Source organism: Podarcis erhardii (genome assembly GCF_964252035.2).
Source record: "Podarcis erhardii genome assembly, chromosome: 7".
Lineage (NCBI taxonomy): Eukaryota > Metazoa > Chordata > Lepidosauria > Squamata > Lacertidae > Podarcis > Podarcis erhardii.
In genome coordinates, this window is record NC_138511.1 from 42,413,461 (window position 1) to 42,429,729 (window position 16,269).

Here is a 16,269-nt window from a genome sequence, read left to right on the forward strand (position 1 = left end):
AATTCCCAGTTTCTTAAAATCAGGAATAAAAAAATGCAGGTTAAAATTCAGCATTCTTAATAGTGACTCATTTGTGCTAAATGTGGGCCATCCTCCTGCTGTGACAGTGATGCTACTGTGTTTCGCAGAATTACCTTTGCATTATTGTTTCCTCTCAGCCTTGTCTTTTCCTGGCTCTAGCATGTAGGCATGTTGAATCATAGTGGCAGACTTCTGGTCTAGCCTGCCCTCCACCCATACAAACCAGGAAACATCTTGCTAAAAAAGCTAAGCTTGTAGGATCTTAAGCAGATCCAGAAAGCCCACAGTGATAGGAGTCTGCAACAATGAAATGAATATAGGGGTTTGAGTTCTCATGCATGGCTCTGCTCATAAGTCACTTGAATCACGCTTTCTTTTTCTTTGGTTTTAGCAGAACACCAAGAGTGAATTTGCAGCTTTAGAGGCAGCCAAATCCTGTGAACAGTTTGCACTCCCCCCCTCTCAAAACATTAAGATGGAAGGCTTTAATAGCTGCTGTAGTACATATGATGCTTAGTTTTTGTCAATAGCATCTCTTAGAGTGGTGAATGGCACTATTTAGAGGGAAGAAATCACAATAAAAATCCTCATCATTATATATTTTACATGGCTGTTTATTTGTATATGTTTTAAAATTTTATATATTGATTTTTATGATGGCCAATATTTGTAATGCCTAATAAAGGACTGGTGAAGCGAAACCTATCATGCTGTAGTATCATATCTAAAGAGACTTGCATTTCAAATCTTTCATCTTAATTCCTGATTATAATTTAAACACAGGGGCATGTTGTATGCTCCCTGGCATTCTGGTTCTTTGCAGGTGCCTCTCCCAAAGCAGTATTACTTTGAAACCATATTTTCTTGCATGTATTTATAGAGATGAAGCTGACAACCTCAATTACCAGACATCCTCTAAAAGTCAAATCAAGTTTTAACATCTGGCTGGATAATAATTAGATCCATGTCTTAAATGAATCAGGGCAGGGGCCATAGTCTTGTATGCAGACAGTCCCAGGTTCAACACCTGGCATCTTCAAGAAGGGCTGGGAATGTCCAGTCAGTGTAGATAATACTGAGCTAGATGAACCAATGGTGTGACTCAGAGTAAGACAGCTTCCTGTGTTCCCATAGTGAGGCAAATGTCTGGAATCTGATTAAATGAAACAAGTGTTTGAGGTATTTGCCTTACTACTTGCAAATTACAAAGATGGCAGCATATTATTTATGTACAATAGAGGAAACCCACGTGAGAAATGGGTGAATTGCTATAAGGCCCTAGACTAAAGGCAGCTTACATGGAACAAAATAACTAGGTCAGTGGTTTTGAATCATGCTTCCAGGACCTTCATTCCCAGTATCTTGTGTTTGAACCTCCTCTGAATTTAATATTTGTAGTGAGTTTACTTACCTAAGTATTGAAATCTAATCAAGTCATGTAATTACCACTAAATTACAGTCTAATTTAATATCCAATTTGAGCTGTTGCTTGAAAAGAGAAAGAGCCAAGATGACTAGAAATGTCACTGGCATGTGAGAACAGTTTTGTGGTTCTTATGGGACTAGCCACCACACAATATTTTGGCAATGAATTCCTTGGGTTAACTTAAGCATTTGTAAATGACCCCTATACAATACCATGCAAATTAGAGTTAGAACTAGCACATGAAAACTCATCTGTTGTTTTTGAGATTGCCCTTCTGCTGAAAGCTCTGTGGTGCTTTCTAGAGGGGATTCAGATGAGATTGCTTTTTGGTGGTGGGGTGCACGCGATCAGATGAATAAAGGGAGCTAAAAAAAGTAAACTTGCTGCTTCCTAGCCTCTTTGATTTTAAAAAAAGGGATGTTAATGATATTTAAGAGAAGATGATAATGCTTGGTTGGGAAGGGCAACAGGAACAGAAATAGCTTGCACATGACAGCTCAGATGTTAGTCCCATATCCAGCTTTACCTATATCAGCCTGACCATAATAAGGTTTCACAAATCAGCAGGCAGCTTTGATTTATGTGCTGTTATGTCTCAGGAAGACTTTTCCCTTACCCCATGCACCCTTCGTACCATTCCTCCCTGGAGAGATCTTGTTGAAACCAGTATATAAAAATTATTTGAAAATGAAACAGCTTCTTTTGCTGTTTCTTAGATGTGTGGAGGATTATATAATGTTTCTGAACCAACTTGGTCTCCTGCTTCCTTATTTTCTGACAGCCATTAAATTCTCTGGTTCAATGAGTTAAGTTAGCTGTTTAGAAAACAGAACTGTTTGATGACAGAGTTCCAGCACAGGAAACAGAATTCTGAAAAGTAGATAATAGAAATGCTAGCCTACCCATGTTGGGGGTTAGAAGGGATTTGAGCCAGGTTTTGTATAACATGGGCCCTCACATTTTTTAGCTGGAGTGCAGTTGTACAAAGTGAGCATTTGTTGTCTCCTCTTTCCCCTCACCTCAAACTCCTTAACAATGTGCTGTAAAACAAAATGGGGATTGCAGGCGCTGCTGGTAATTGTTGTGCAAATATAATACTCCTTCCAAGCTGCTAAATAGGCCAGTGCTCTGTTTACATGAAGAGGCAACCAGCTTTCCAAGTGTAATGAGTCAGCTACATGAACAGAAGGGGTGCGGAATTAATCTGGCATCCTTTTGACTTTCTCTTAGTGAACTCGGTTTCAAAGCTCCCTGTAAAATAGGTGTGTACCCTGGTAACAAATGGCCACATTGACATCCAGAGCAAACAGATTTTTAAAAATCATAAAAAATCATAATTGATCTCCGTGCATGGGCAAATGCCTAAGGTTCATTTTGAATTGGAATCCTCCTTTGGATGTGGTTGTCAGTGACTGAGCCTCTGAGAGGATTGAATGTCCTGGGTCCCATTTCCCACATGTTTCTTTTTATGTGACCTTAACTGTGTGGCCAAAGGAGTTCAGTACACATGCTAATATTCAATGTAGCCTGCATCTGAATTGGCATCAGCTGAGGCCAAGTTATTTTGGGTATTTATTATGCGCCTGGCTGTGCTATCAGTTTGTGGCTGTTTGCATACAACAGTCAAGGTGGTACAACTCCTTTCCCAAGCTAACAAATACCATACACCTAGCATTTCTTCTCTGTTTGCTAATTTACTTTGAGTCCTAGATTATAGATTAGACTTTTAAAAAAGAAGTTTAAGAAAAGGTGTAGGATATAATGGCAACTTCCCGTCAAAGGGCTCTGGGGTGAACTATCCACCTTTGGTTTCATATTAGGTACTGGTGGGGGGTTGCTTATCTAAAGATGAATGCCTGAGTAGCATAGAGTGAAGAGAAGACAACATACTTTCACTGTTTGATTTAGCAAGAGAAGACCTCAAAAGCCATTTAAACAAGGAGCAGTGCACTGAAAGTGATTGTTAATTGACCCTGCAGCCGGCCTTTCAGATTATAACATACAAAATGAAATACACACCCTGCACCATTCCCCTTCAGTTGATTATTATGTTCATGGCATTGAATACACGAAGGCAATCTTACTTGAAGGGTAGGAAATGTGATGCCCTCCAGATGTTGCTGGACTCCAGCTGTTCAGCCCCAGCCAGCATGGTCAGTAGTCAGGGATGATGTGAGTTACAGTCCAGCAACAACATTTAGAGGGCACTATATTAGCTACTGCCTCTTAATTCCAGTTTAGGTACTTTGCCAGGTTTCCTCAAATTGGTTCTGCTCATTCCTGAGATGGAGGTTCCATAAGGTGTTGTTTGTCATCCAGTCAGAACCTTTCCTATAGAGCAGGCATGGCCAAACTTGGCCCTCCAGTTGTTTTGGGACTACAACTCCCATCATCCCTAGCTAACAGGACCAGTGGTCAGGGATGATGGGAACTGTAGTCCCAAAACAGCTGGAGGGCCAAGTTTGGCCATGCCTGCTATAGAGGTTGGTAGGTCAATCATTTTTCAAGCAGGCCTGTTAACTTCAGAACAAAAAAGATGGGTTTAGTGAAGAGTTGAGGGGTTGGTGAGAAAGGATCTGACTGCCATACTTAGTTGTAAAGATTATTTCTTTTTACACAGTTGCTATGTAGTTGCTACACATGTCTTTCAATTAATTTGATCTCTCCCTATCTTATCACTATCATTGCATCCTCAGTCTTGACTTTTTTGGGGGGTGGGTGGGAATGTAGCAGCAACAGTGTGCATGGAACCTTTACAGAGATATAGATTATTTACATATTATTGTCAGTTTTTTCTTGCTGTTCCATTGGAATGCTGAATCCATACTTCAGACACATGAAAAGAGTGTCTGTCTGAATATCTTCTGAAGTCATCATTACACTTTTCGTTTGCTGAATTTTGGTAACTGGATTTGTTTGCTTATTTGATTCAGTGTTTACATCCTGCTTGTCTACCCAACACCAGCCATTCTAGGGAATTATTAATTTGTCTTTCATTAGGGAGGACAGGGGTGTAGGGATTTTATCAAGTTAATGTTTTTTAGGGTTCAGTTTTGTATGATAGCATTTTTTCTTCTTAAAAAAGAGTTGCCATAATTGGGCAAGAGCTCTTGAAATAAGAGTAAACTAGATGTCTGGCTGAAGTCATGTGATGCTCACTCAGACTGTAAGTGAAATCACTACTGCTGCTGTTCTATAGAATATTTTATAGTGAATATTTGTATTTGAGGAAGCTTAGCATGATCATAACTCACTGTGTTCTTTCTCTGGAGTTTGTTAAGTTAAGCAGGTCAGTTTGGGATTGTTGTGCTTTTCTCTTTTCTTTTTTTCTCAGTACAGCTACATGTGTGCTCTCTTCTGTGTTTGATATCCTACTTAAGCTAACATTATGTATGAAGGTGATGTTTTGGTTTGATGAATTTCTCATGTTGCTGCCCAAAGCGGGAGCATGAAGCATTTTGGATGTATGATGTATAGGGTCCACCCAAGCCTTGGGGTGGATTGGGGGGAAAAAGAAAGACTTTATGTAGGACTCGATGATGTACCCACTGCTGATGAAAGGTGCTGAGTAGAAAGTTGTTTAGGCTTTTGACCTCTTATATTGGGGCCAGATGCTGCAAAAGCCACTCCTTTCCATCCAATTTCCCTCAGGTTTTTGTCAGTTTCCCCAGATTTTAAAACTCCTATTTGGGGAGGGGAGACTTTTTGGTTTTCATTGTCTCTCCCCTTTACCAAACCTGTTCCTCACTGACAGTGAAATGGGGAGTTTCCCTGTTCCTGGACCATTTCCTTTATTTGTTTATTTAAAAGGGAAATAAAACCCTGCTGTTTATGTAGCTATGTTGCTAAATAGTGTCTATCTTTTTCCAGTGACCATTTCAGCATTTCTGCTTCATGGCAAGTAGTGTAGGGTTGCCACATTTCAAAAAGTAACAACCAAGACATCCCAAAAGTTGTTTAGCTTTTTTAAGGAAACCCCCAAAATTGTTTGGTTTTTTAAAGGAAAACCTCAAAGTTGTTGAGCTATTTTTTTTTTACAAAAACGCCAAAAGAACCTGCAATTTTTCAATTGACATGCATAAAATCCAGGACAAAGTGCTGCCTTTTGGAAATTCCCCCAGACATAAATTCCACCTTTGAAATTCCGGCAACGTCCAGGAAAATCCAGATGTGTGGTAGCTCTAAAGTAGAGTAAGAACTTTACACTAGCACTTAATTGACTGCTCATATGATATTTACCCCAGGGGAATGATAAAGATGGCTGTATACCATGTTTCAGATCTCTGTTACAATGCACACTTCTTATTGTATATTGCAGGTGTCAGTTGTCTTTTCCACCCTGTAACTAAGCAACTCATAGCATAGGCAACAGATTTTGTTGCTGTGCTTCTAAATTGTGCCTCACCCAGACTTATATACAAAGGCAATACTGACCCGAAAGCGAAGGCTGCATATTAACTCTGCTGAGAATATTAGAAGTTGCTTTTATGGTTTACCATCTTTGCTTCAATCTAGAAATGGTTCTGCATAAGAAACATATTTCTTAGGCAGATTGCAGTTCACAAATTGCTTTATGTGATAGTCATGTGAGAATCAGGCAGATTAAGTTTTAATTGCCTTAACCATGTGCATAGGACACCAAGGTATCACAGAAGTCTTTATGTGTGTCAACACAAAGAAAGTTCTTGGATAACTTTGGTCACTCTATGGGCACCGAATACCTGTCCCTGAGAGCTATAATGTCTAAAGGAACCATAAAGTATTACAGTTGTACCTCGGCTCCTGAACACCTTGGGAGTCAAACGTTCCAGTTCCCGAATGACTGAAAACCGGAAGTGAGTGTTCCTGTTTTCAAACTTTTTTTTTTGGAAACCAAACATGCGGTGTGGTATTGTTTCTGGCGTGCCTGCGCAATCAGGAACCAATCGGAAGCCATGCCTTGGTTTCTTAACTTTTCAGAATTCCGTTCAACTTCCAGGGTACATCTGTATTCACAGTTGGTATTTGAGGGACTGTTGTCTATCTTCTATCAGTACAAAGGAAGACCATGTTGGTTCCTGACTCTCTTTCAACTCCTGTTTTGGGAATTTGCAATACTCTGGGAATGCCAGCACAGTACTTCAGTTCATTAAAACAACAATTACTATGCCTCACCCCCTCTTTTTGTTAGCTGTGGCTTGAACATCTGTGTATTTTCTTTATCATTGCAGACTGTTGATGATGAAGCGATGGCAGCATAAATGAAGGCCAAGTAAGGAAGGCAGAACGATGCCCAAGGGTGGGTGTTCTAAAACACCACAACTGGAAGATTTCTCTCTCAGCAACGACATGGTGGAGAAACAAACTGGGAAAAAGGTACTGTGCCTTTAGTATACTTGTCTTCCTCATACTCCCCCCCCCCCGTAGTGTTTTTGTTTTATAGTGAGATGGTAGCACAACAGGCCTGTGTTCTCAAACTTCTGTGTATGCTGTACTGATTACCTCCTGTGAACTACCAAACAGAATACCTTTCCTTAATTTATTTTAGATTATGTCCCATTTGTCTGTCCCCCCCCCCAAAAAAAAATAGTAGTCCATGGGCCATGAGTGGTCCATCAGCTTTGTTTAAGTAGTCTCTGGCATGCCTATGGATTTGTAGTTGAAGACAGCAATGAGTATATCCATATTATTAAATATTTGTGCTAATTTTTAATGACATTTTAATTGCTTATTTTATTAAATAAGGCTGTGAGGCGTGAAGGCCGCTTCCTGCAAGGCCATTTCCACCTGGCCTAGGGGGCAGAGCCCAGACTCACCCAGCCCTACAAAAGAGGCTCCTCGTAAGGCTGGAGGAGCATCGCCTAGCTGTGAGGGGTGAAGGCCGCTCCCTGCAAGGCCCTTTCCACCTGGCCTAGGGGGTGAGGCCCAGACTCACCCAGCCCTACAAAAGAGGCTCCTCATGAAGCCGGAGGAACATCGCCTGGCTATTGTTTTATTGATTTAATATGCTGTAAACCGCTTTGAGATTTTTATTAAAAATATAAAGCTGTATAGAAATAAAAAAAATCAAAGAAAATCTTTTATTTTATTGCATTACAGTTTGAATTCTATGGAATTACATTTGCTACAACAGGCAGACAAATGATTAAGTGATCCACCAAGACCCTCAGCAATTTTCAAGTGGTGTGTGAGGGAAAAAGCTTGAGACCCACTGATCTAGGTGATGCTACATTAAGTTGATAACTTCCCCCACAACTAGCTTCTGTCATGGTCCATAGCATAGCTGAGAATGAGAAAGCAACAAGAATTAAGGTAGAAAAGGTACGCTCTGATACTTCCTCCTTCACCCTACTACTAGCTGCGAACTATTGTTTTAGTTAGGTAGAAGCTTTCTTTCTTTCTGTCTCACCTACTGCTTGCGTCTGTTGATTTGTTTGTTTGGTAGTGAATTCATCACTGCATTGGTCTGAAATGGTGTTCAGTAAATGAATATCCACCCTGTCTTTTAGAGTTAAGAGTAGAGCTTAGAATCTGTCAAGACGGTTGTGAAAGGTAGCAAAAGGAGACCTGAATGTTGAGGCACAGCTGCCTAGTGTTAACTGATTGGCATAAGGAGAAAGTGCCAGTGTGGCCTAAATCATTTTGTGCAAAATAAAGCTGAAACCCAGGAATTATGAGTGCAGGAAGTTGCAAAGGGAAATACCAGTTTCGTGTGGTGTAAGGCTTTTGCATTAAGAAAGTATGCTGCACACTTGATTTGTTTCTGTTCTGCTTTGGTTTTTTGCCCTATTTCATTTATCGTGTCTTTTTCAAAAGATAAAGCTACATGTCAAAATTTAAAATTAATAAAAGCTGAGAAGAAAAACCTGTTCTAACTTCAGGCTAGGTTTTGTTGCTCCTACTCATAGTTTAGAAGCTGATGTTTATATATGATAGTATGAATCAAAAGGCATTCCATTACCTGTGAGGGTACATTATACATGACATATTTTCCTACCTACATGAATTTGGGGTTTGTGGAGGGGCCAGTATGCACACATTAATATTTGAAGATGCTCCTCTTTACCAATGTAGCTAAAATGTGTCATATGAAGCAGTCCTGACTTGCGACTTTTCAGGCTCAGGAGCACTGGGAACAATAACTAGTTTTGTAATAAAATAACCTGGATGTGATTAAAATGACTTTCCCACCATATACAACAGCGCAGATTTGACAAGGTTTAGCAAGAATAATAGAATAGAGTGTCCCTGCATTCCTATCCCTGAACTTCTCAACCTGTAAAGTGTTCAGTCTAGGGTTCCAAAGGGACTGAGCTTTAGAGCTTAGTTAATTGGTTGAAGGAGACTGCACCAACATATCATTGCTTTCTATTTAACTTTAGTGCTCTGAGCTGAAACAATGACTAAGGGGAAAGGGAGTTGGCCATTAGACCTTTGCTTCCAGGGATTGCTGTGTGGGAGCATAGCTTTTAATTTATCTTGTGTTTGTCAACACTTCCTAAAGGCCTCTCTGCTTACATGACTTCAGCTGTCTCAGATTTACTGCTGTGAATATTATTCCAAGACTGCGTTTGTGGAGCCAAAGGGCCTGAAAGCAGTGATAGGGGCTGTGGTGTTGGAAGTAAAAGTGTGTGTGTTGTCCTTGCAGAGTGAAGAATTTTTGGAACCTACCTGCATTGTGGGATACCAGCTCTGATAGAAATGGATTAAGAAGTTCAGATCACATTTATTCATGACTGAAGTACCATTCTAGGTTCCTCCTAAATTCACTTGTTCTTATGACATTCTGCAGCAATCACACACATATCTGGAATTGGAAACGTCAGCCTTTGCAGCAAATTAGTGCTGGCATTATGTGAGATCTCATTGCAATTTCACAGAATTTGGCTTAATGGTTAAATGCAACCAAGTTGAGTCAATGGAGTGACTGGTTTTTTCCTTCTCAGCTTCTCTTCATTCTGCTGTTACTTTTCCACTTTGCCTCAGTTAGGCAAATTATCTCAGACCCTGACATTTTCTTAGTTTTATTGAGTCAAAGGGCAGGGAAGAGGGTTCCAACCTTAAACAGTAGTTTCCTGCTCTATTATTGAAGGCATCTGAGAACTTCATTGCTGCAGTGCAGTGTTGGTTTGGGGGAAAGCTGACTTAAATATCATTATTATTTTCATTTAATTGTGTGAATTGCAACTTTAATGTACATGACACTTTATAGAGTGTCGTTGAAAAGGTCAATTCGCTGAGGAGTTTGTAGTTGTAAGGTTCATTAGAGAGGAAGATGCCATGGATGAGGAGCATGGCAAAGGCACAGGTAGTGGGGGTCTTCGAGCTATGCTCGCTTCTCAGGTAGGACAGCTCGATTGTATGGTTGCTATGCAATCTTTGGGCACCAAGAATTTGCAGAATATAAATGTTGACATAATCTGGCTATCCTGTATGGAAGCTCAACTCATATATTTACAGTCTCATGTAGTCCCAACCACAGTGTTGCAAGGATATATGAATCAGCCTTTAGAGTTTGGGGCTGCATGTGAGAGCTATTCCCTGCACACACTCAGCACAGTGAAGCTGATGAATACACATCTGTAGAGCATGTGTTAACCGTCGTCATGAGCCTATAATCTGATGTACTTATTCCAGCCACAGAAGAAACATTACATTCTAAAGGATGTTTCCACTTCAGAGTGTTGTTAAAAAGGAGGTGCAAATGCTGCTGGGAATTGTTTTGGCTTACAATTTTGTCTTCAGGAGAGGTGGGGTACAATGCATTACCTTTTTAGCTTTGCTGTACATTTCTCTGAGTAGTTATAGTCCAAAATGTTACTGTGGAACTTGCCTTGTTGCAGCACAGCTGGGATTGGGGATTTCCATCAGCCTGTTATGCAAAGCTTTCAAAACATACTGGAAAGTTCATTGATTTTTAAGCTTCAAAGTGAAACTAGCATCCTGGATGAAGTGCAAAGAGAATCAGAATTGTGTTGCCCACAAGCAGGCATGTAATAGTAATTCAACTTTTAGGATAAAACTTGTGATGCCGCTGTCTTGACCAGCTGGATTAGACCAAAGATCGATCTAGTCCTTCATCCACTTTCCCATAGTAGCCAACCAAATGAATTGGTTCCAATCCATTTTTACCCTGCCTTGCCAATAATAATAATAATAATAATAATAATAATAATAATAATAATAATAAATATTTATACCCCGCCCATCTGGCTGAGTTTCCCCAGCCACTCTGGGCGGCTCCCAATCAAGTGCTGAAAACAATACAGCATTAAATATTAAAAGCTTCCCTAAACAGGGCTGCCTTCAGATGTCTTTTAAAAATAGGATAGCTGCTTATTTCCTTGACATCTGATGGGAGGGCATTCCACAGGGTGGGCGCCACTACTGAGAAGGCCCTCTGTCTGAATAATAATAATTTCAAGGAACACAAAGTGGTTTACTTGATTCCTGTTATAAAAACAACCCTATGAGGTTGTCATGACTGTCCCAAGGTCACCCAGAGAGTTTCATGGCTGAGTGGGGATTTGAATTCAGGTCTTCCTGGTCTTCATCTGCCATTCTAACCACTGTACCACACTGGCTCTGGAAAGTACACAAACAGGGTATGAAGTCACCAGTCTTTCCCAATGCTCAGCATTATGGAATTCATAATACATGCACTTCATTCTTAGGTATGGACTTTTCTGTTAGATTCATGGTCTGGTACACTGTTACATTCTATCTTGTCCATCATCCTGCTTCCCACAGTGGCCAACCAGATGCCCACAGGAAGCAACAAGTTGGACATGGAGGCAATAGCATTTTCTCAAATTTGCTCTCTAGTCACTGGTTTACAGTAGCATCCTTGTCTGAACATAGAGTTGCCATATAGCCACCATGACCAATAACTGCTTAATATACCTGTCCTCCTTGAATCTGTTTAATCCTCTTTTATAGCCTTTTGAACATTCAGCTACCATCACTTCTTGTAATAGCAAAATTCCATATGTTGTGCATTGTTTGTGGGGAGTTGCACAGGAATCTTCTTTTGAGTGGCTTACAGGGTACGTAAGGGGACTTGGGGCCAATCACTGTAGAAGTCTGTCCCAGGGATAGCCAACATAATGCTCTCCAGATGTTGTTGGGCTTCAGCTTCCATCATCCCAGCCTGCATGGCCTGTGGTCAGAAATGGTGGGAGTTGTTTTCCATGAACACCATATTGGTTGCCCTTAGTCTATCTTGTTCAGTAATCATGTGAACTAGTTTGTCTTGTTGGTTGAGACTTAGGCAAGTAGTTCCTCACTCACCCTTGTCCACACAATTTGCCTCTTGCAGCCTGTGTTTTACACTTCATAATTAAGTACAAGCACCCTTCTATTTTATTTTGAAAATGTGCACCCTACCTTTCCTTTGCAAAACCCCCTCAAAGTGGTGAACATTATGTTTGAAATATAAATAGAACAGTAACAAAAACATGGTATTGCAGTAGCAGCAGCCAGCAAAATTTCTGCATTAGCAACAACACAAATAACAAAACTCAGTCAGCAGGTGCCACCATCATCAAAGGCCGTTTTTCACTTGGCAACACAGTATTGACAGTGTATGAGGCTAGGTGTGCCTTTTGGGTGGCGTGGGGGTGAGGGCATTTCTAAGTGAAAGTGCTGTGACTTGTGTAGCTGCTCACTAGTGGGTCAGACATGGAGTAGCACATCTGATATGGCTCAAAGCATATAGAAGGAAACTAATGTCTGGGGACAATAAAGTACTGGATAGAAGTGAACAAATGTACTCTGTGCAAGATATGACTAATATCTGGGGGAACAGTAGGTCTATGGATAGGTGTACAACCAGCCTTGAATGAAATCATACTCCCTCCTTGAAGATGCAGGTTCACAGCTTGGGTGCTTCTTGACCTAGCACTACTCTTGAATGCCCATGTGGTATCAGTGACTTTCTTTTACCTGTCACATTAGTTTGTTTTATTGTATTGCATGATGAAAAGTTTCAATAAAGTATATGAAGGGGGCAGACATAAGGTCACATGCAATGAATCTTAAGTTTCCTAGCATATGGATTTACTGTATTTTTCCATGTATAAGACGCCCCAATGTATAAGACACTCCCCTATTTTGGGGGACTCCAAATTAAGAAAACACCTCTTAGCACTACCCGTGTTCAAGACGAGCCCCAATTAAAAAAAATTTTTTTGGGTAAAATAAAAAAAACTAGTCTCACACATGGAAAAATATGGTACTTGCCATGACATCTTTTTGAAGTAAGCATTATTAAAGTTGCTTTGGCAAGTTTATAACTGCTTCTTAAAACTATGAGCAAAAAATGAAAGCAGGATAACAAATCCAATTTTGATTTCAGAAGGGATCTTTTAGGGTTCTCTTCATGAGAGACAGAGAGCACCAGGAATTTTCACCCACTGAAATTTATTCTTAAATAGCAAACAATGCAGGAATTATAATTTTTGGCATGTATACACAAGCACAATTGACCCCTTGTTACTGCTGTTCTGAGATTCTCTGCATCAATTTTTCTACATAAGTGTTTATTGTTTAAGAAATCCCAGTTTTAATGGTTTAACTGGGACTCTGCCTTTCATCACGGAATGCGCACACATGCTTATGTACTTCAGTAAGCGCTTTGCATTCTCCATGTTCTAGAAGTAAGAGTTGTAGCAACTTATGTTCCCAGGACTACATGTACTATGAAGATGATATTATTATTCCCTGTGATTGAAATGGGATTTCTAAGTGTATTTGAAGAGGTACTGGTACATTTTGGGGGGGGGGGGGGGAAAGGTGATTGATTCAATTAACTCAAGGTTGTTCTTCAAGAACCTGCACTGTGGGAAAATACTTTTACAATGTTGTTAGTTTCCAGTGTCAGGATGGGCCGGGGAGACAAAAACACCCATGAGTTTGGTAGTGGGAAAGATTAACTGCATTGTTCATTGTTACCACACTATTTTTCAGCAGGACTGAAGAAAGAAGTTGCCCATATTAACATCCTAAGGCTTTTCTTGATCAGAAAAAGGCAAATTGTGTGTGTGTGTGTGTGTGTGTGTGTGTGTGTGTAGACTGGAGTCTCACTGTGGAGTTTGCCAGTCAAGTTTCTGGCCCATTTGTTGCTGAGAGATTAGAAAGGTGGGTAGGAGCTGAGAACTGTGTACATGGATTAGGCAGGGCTTCAGTGCCCTACATAGTTCTGTACCCTTTTCCCTTGGCTATTCAATTCTACAGTTTGCAACCAATCTTGTTCCTTTCTGCCCTAAATGAATTGAAAACTTAGAGGCAGAATAAACTACAAATATGAAAATATGTGCAGTACACTGATGTACATCACTACTCCAGTCAGAACCTTGAAGATAGTATCTTCCATCTCTCCTACGAATGGTTCACAGGCTAGAGAATGCTTTTTAAAAAGAATGTTCATAAAGAGAAATTATAGTTTTTATTTTGGCTCTTGCAAATTTGTTCTGACACCCTAAAATTTCAACAATGAGAGAATTTCTTTTAATAAGGGCACTTCTCTTTTTTACTTACAAATATTAATAGCATGTCCCCCTTTCTGAATGTCGCTTAATTCTTGACTGCCCACAAAAGCAGAGTTGGACTCTTGTTACATGAAAGCAGTTTAAGAGTTCTTGTATGAAACTGAAGCTGATCATACTGCATAGGATTCCTGATTTATTAGTTTGGAACCCATTTGGAAATACTTTATGACTGAAATGTACTTTTTGTTGCTGGTGACTCTAAGGAAGTGGGGAGTAAATAGAACAGACCAGTGGAGGAAAACATATTTTTTAAAATCCCCATCCAGGGCCCATGCCAGAGTATAACCAAGAAAGAGGAAGGAGTAATGTGTATTCATTGGTCTTATGACTTCGAGTCACCTGCCACAATCTTATGAGTGATGCAGTCAGCATTGTTGTGTTGTGTCTCTCCCCCCAATCCCAGTAGATTGAATAAATTGTTGATACCATTACCCATGTTTACTTAAAAGCAAAATTAAAGTGCATTCCCTTTGGTCTGGTACATTCTTGAAGTAAAACAGAGTCCCAGACACACATACACAAGTTTTTGGTGATGTTTGTGCAGGTAAACAAATGGGCCCATGGCCTGTGCAAAACACATCCCAGAAACATCCTAGAGTTGAAGCTTTGGTGCTGGCACTCATATCTCCTCTCCTGAATGATAGACATTTTGCCTCTAGTGCTAGAACAAGTGACTTCCTACTCAGTTCTAGTCTGACTGCTACAAGAGCAGCATTGCAGAGAACTCTCACTGATTTAAAAAGCGAAAGTACTCAAGCACATGCCAAGCTTAATAAAATAATTTATATTTTAAGCTTCCAAATGCAAATTCAAGAACAATAACTGAGCTGGGTTGATATGAATGTGAAGCTCCTGGCAAAGTCTTCTTTTGGAGATCTAACCACTTTCATATGTAGGTTTCTTACAAGTGCTCTGGCCCATCAAATTGTGTTTGCATATGCATCAGAAATGAGGGTAGCCATCATATGGAATGCAACTTTGACAAAAGACTCCTTTTAAATAAACAGATATAAGGCCTTGATAGGTCCTTGATAGCTATTTGAATCATTGGTCCGTAACCTCTTGTTCGTGGCATCCTTAAAACTTCTGAGTTTATAAGACATGCAATGGTACATGGTGCAGTAGGTCATTTAGCAGGTTATTTTGAAGCATTTCATTCTGAGGGAGAGGGGTCTGTGGTACCAAGAGCTTCCGAAGTCTCAGAGGAAGAATATGTGTGTATGTGTGAGAGGTTTTCCATAAAAGGCTTCAAGCCTCAGTCATCTAGCTGCTTAAGATTATAATAGATGCTTCTAACAGATTTGGATTTTAGAAAATGTATACTCCCTTTATGGGGATTTTTAAAAAGCTGCCTCCCCACCCAGATGTAAAGCCAGAAACAGGTTTGAGAGTTGCCATTGTTATTTAATGGGATTCCACAGTGACAGTGAAGAGTGAAACGCTCACTGAAGTGGGATGTTCATAGGAGATTGTTGCCATCTTTTCCTTCTGGTGGGAGAACTGACCATCCTTCTCCCCCCCCCTTCTTCCCCCATCCCTTCCTGCACACAGCGGGGACAAGATTACAAGCTGATGTAGACAGAACATATGCTTTAAGTACATTTTTTTCTGGTAGGAAGGGTGATCCTATAAATGGCTGGGAAGCTTTGCAGCAGGCTGATCAGCTGCCAGAATATTCTAATAGTTTGAGCTCACAATGTTATGTGCCACAGGGAAAATCTCTGCCATTTTGGAAGAAGGAATTTCACTTTTTAAATCATAGGATGTATTTCCTCCCTATAAACGCCAAATAAGTTTTCAGGAGAAGAAAAGAGCCAGTAAATATTTTTATTTTATTAAAACAACAACCCTAAGCAATGGAGGGGATGTACCATATTTTTTGCCCCATAGGGCGCACCGGCCCATAAGGAGCACCTAGTTTTTTGGGGGGGAAATAAAGAAAAAAAATTATTTCCCCCCCCCAAGGCGCGAGGCTGGGGCTGGGGAAGCCCGAGCTTCCCCCAACCCCAGCCCCGAGAACAGGCCGCTCTCCGCAAGCCGGGGGAGCCCTCCCGCGGCTTACGCAGAGCTACCCGAAGCCCCGGTGCAACCGCTCAGCGCGCCGGGGCTTCGGGATAAGAGGCAGCGCTGTGCAAGCCGGGGGAGCCATCCCGCGGCTTGCGCAGAGCTACCCGAAGCCCCGGTGCGACTGCTCAGCGCGCCGGGACTTTGGGATAAGAGGCAGCGCTGCGCAAGCCGGGGGAGCCCGGGGGGAACTCCCGCGGGCTCCCACGGCTTGCGGATAGCTTCCTGAAG

The 16,269-nt window shown here is 40.8% G+C and overlaps 1 protein-coding gene across 3 annotated transcripts in view; it reads left to right on the forward strand.

The window, feature by feature from the left end:
* ANKRD11 (ankyrin repeat domain containing 11) overlaps window positions 1-16,269 on the forward strand; it is a 192,683-nt gene that overhangs the window by 118,754 nt on the left and 57,660 nt on the right. For all 3 annotated transcript variants that reach the window (XM_081868368.1, XM_081868370.1, XM_081868369.1), the window contains exon 3: window positions 6,658-6,802. In XM_081868368.1, the coding sequence (XP_081724494.1) occupies window positions 6,716-6,802 (87 nt within the window). In that variant the 5' untranslated portion in view covers window positions 6,658-6,715. The remainder of the gene's footprint in view (window positions 1-6,657; window positions 6,803-16,269) is intronic.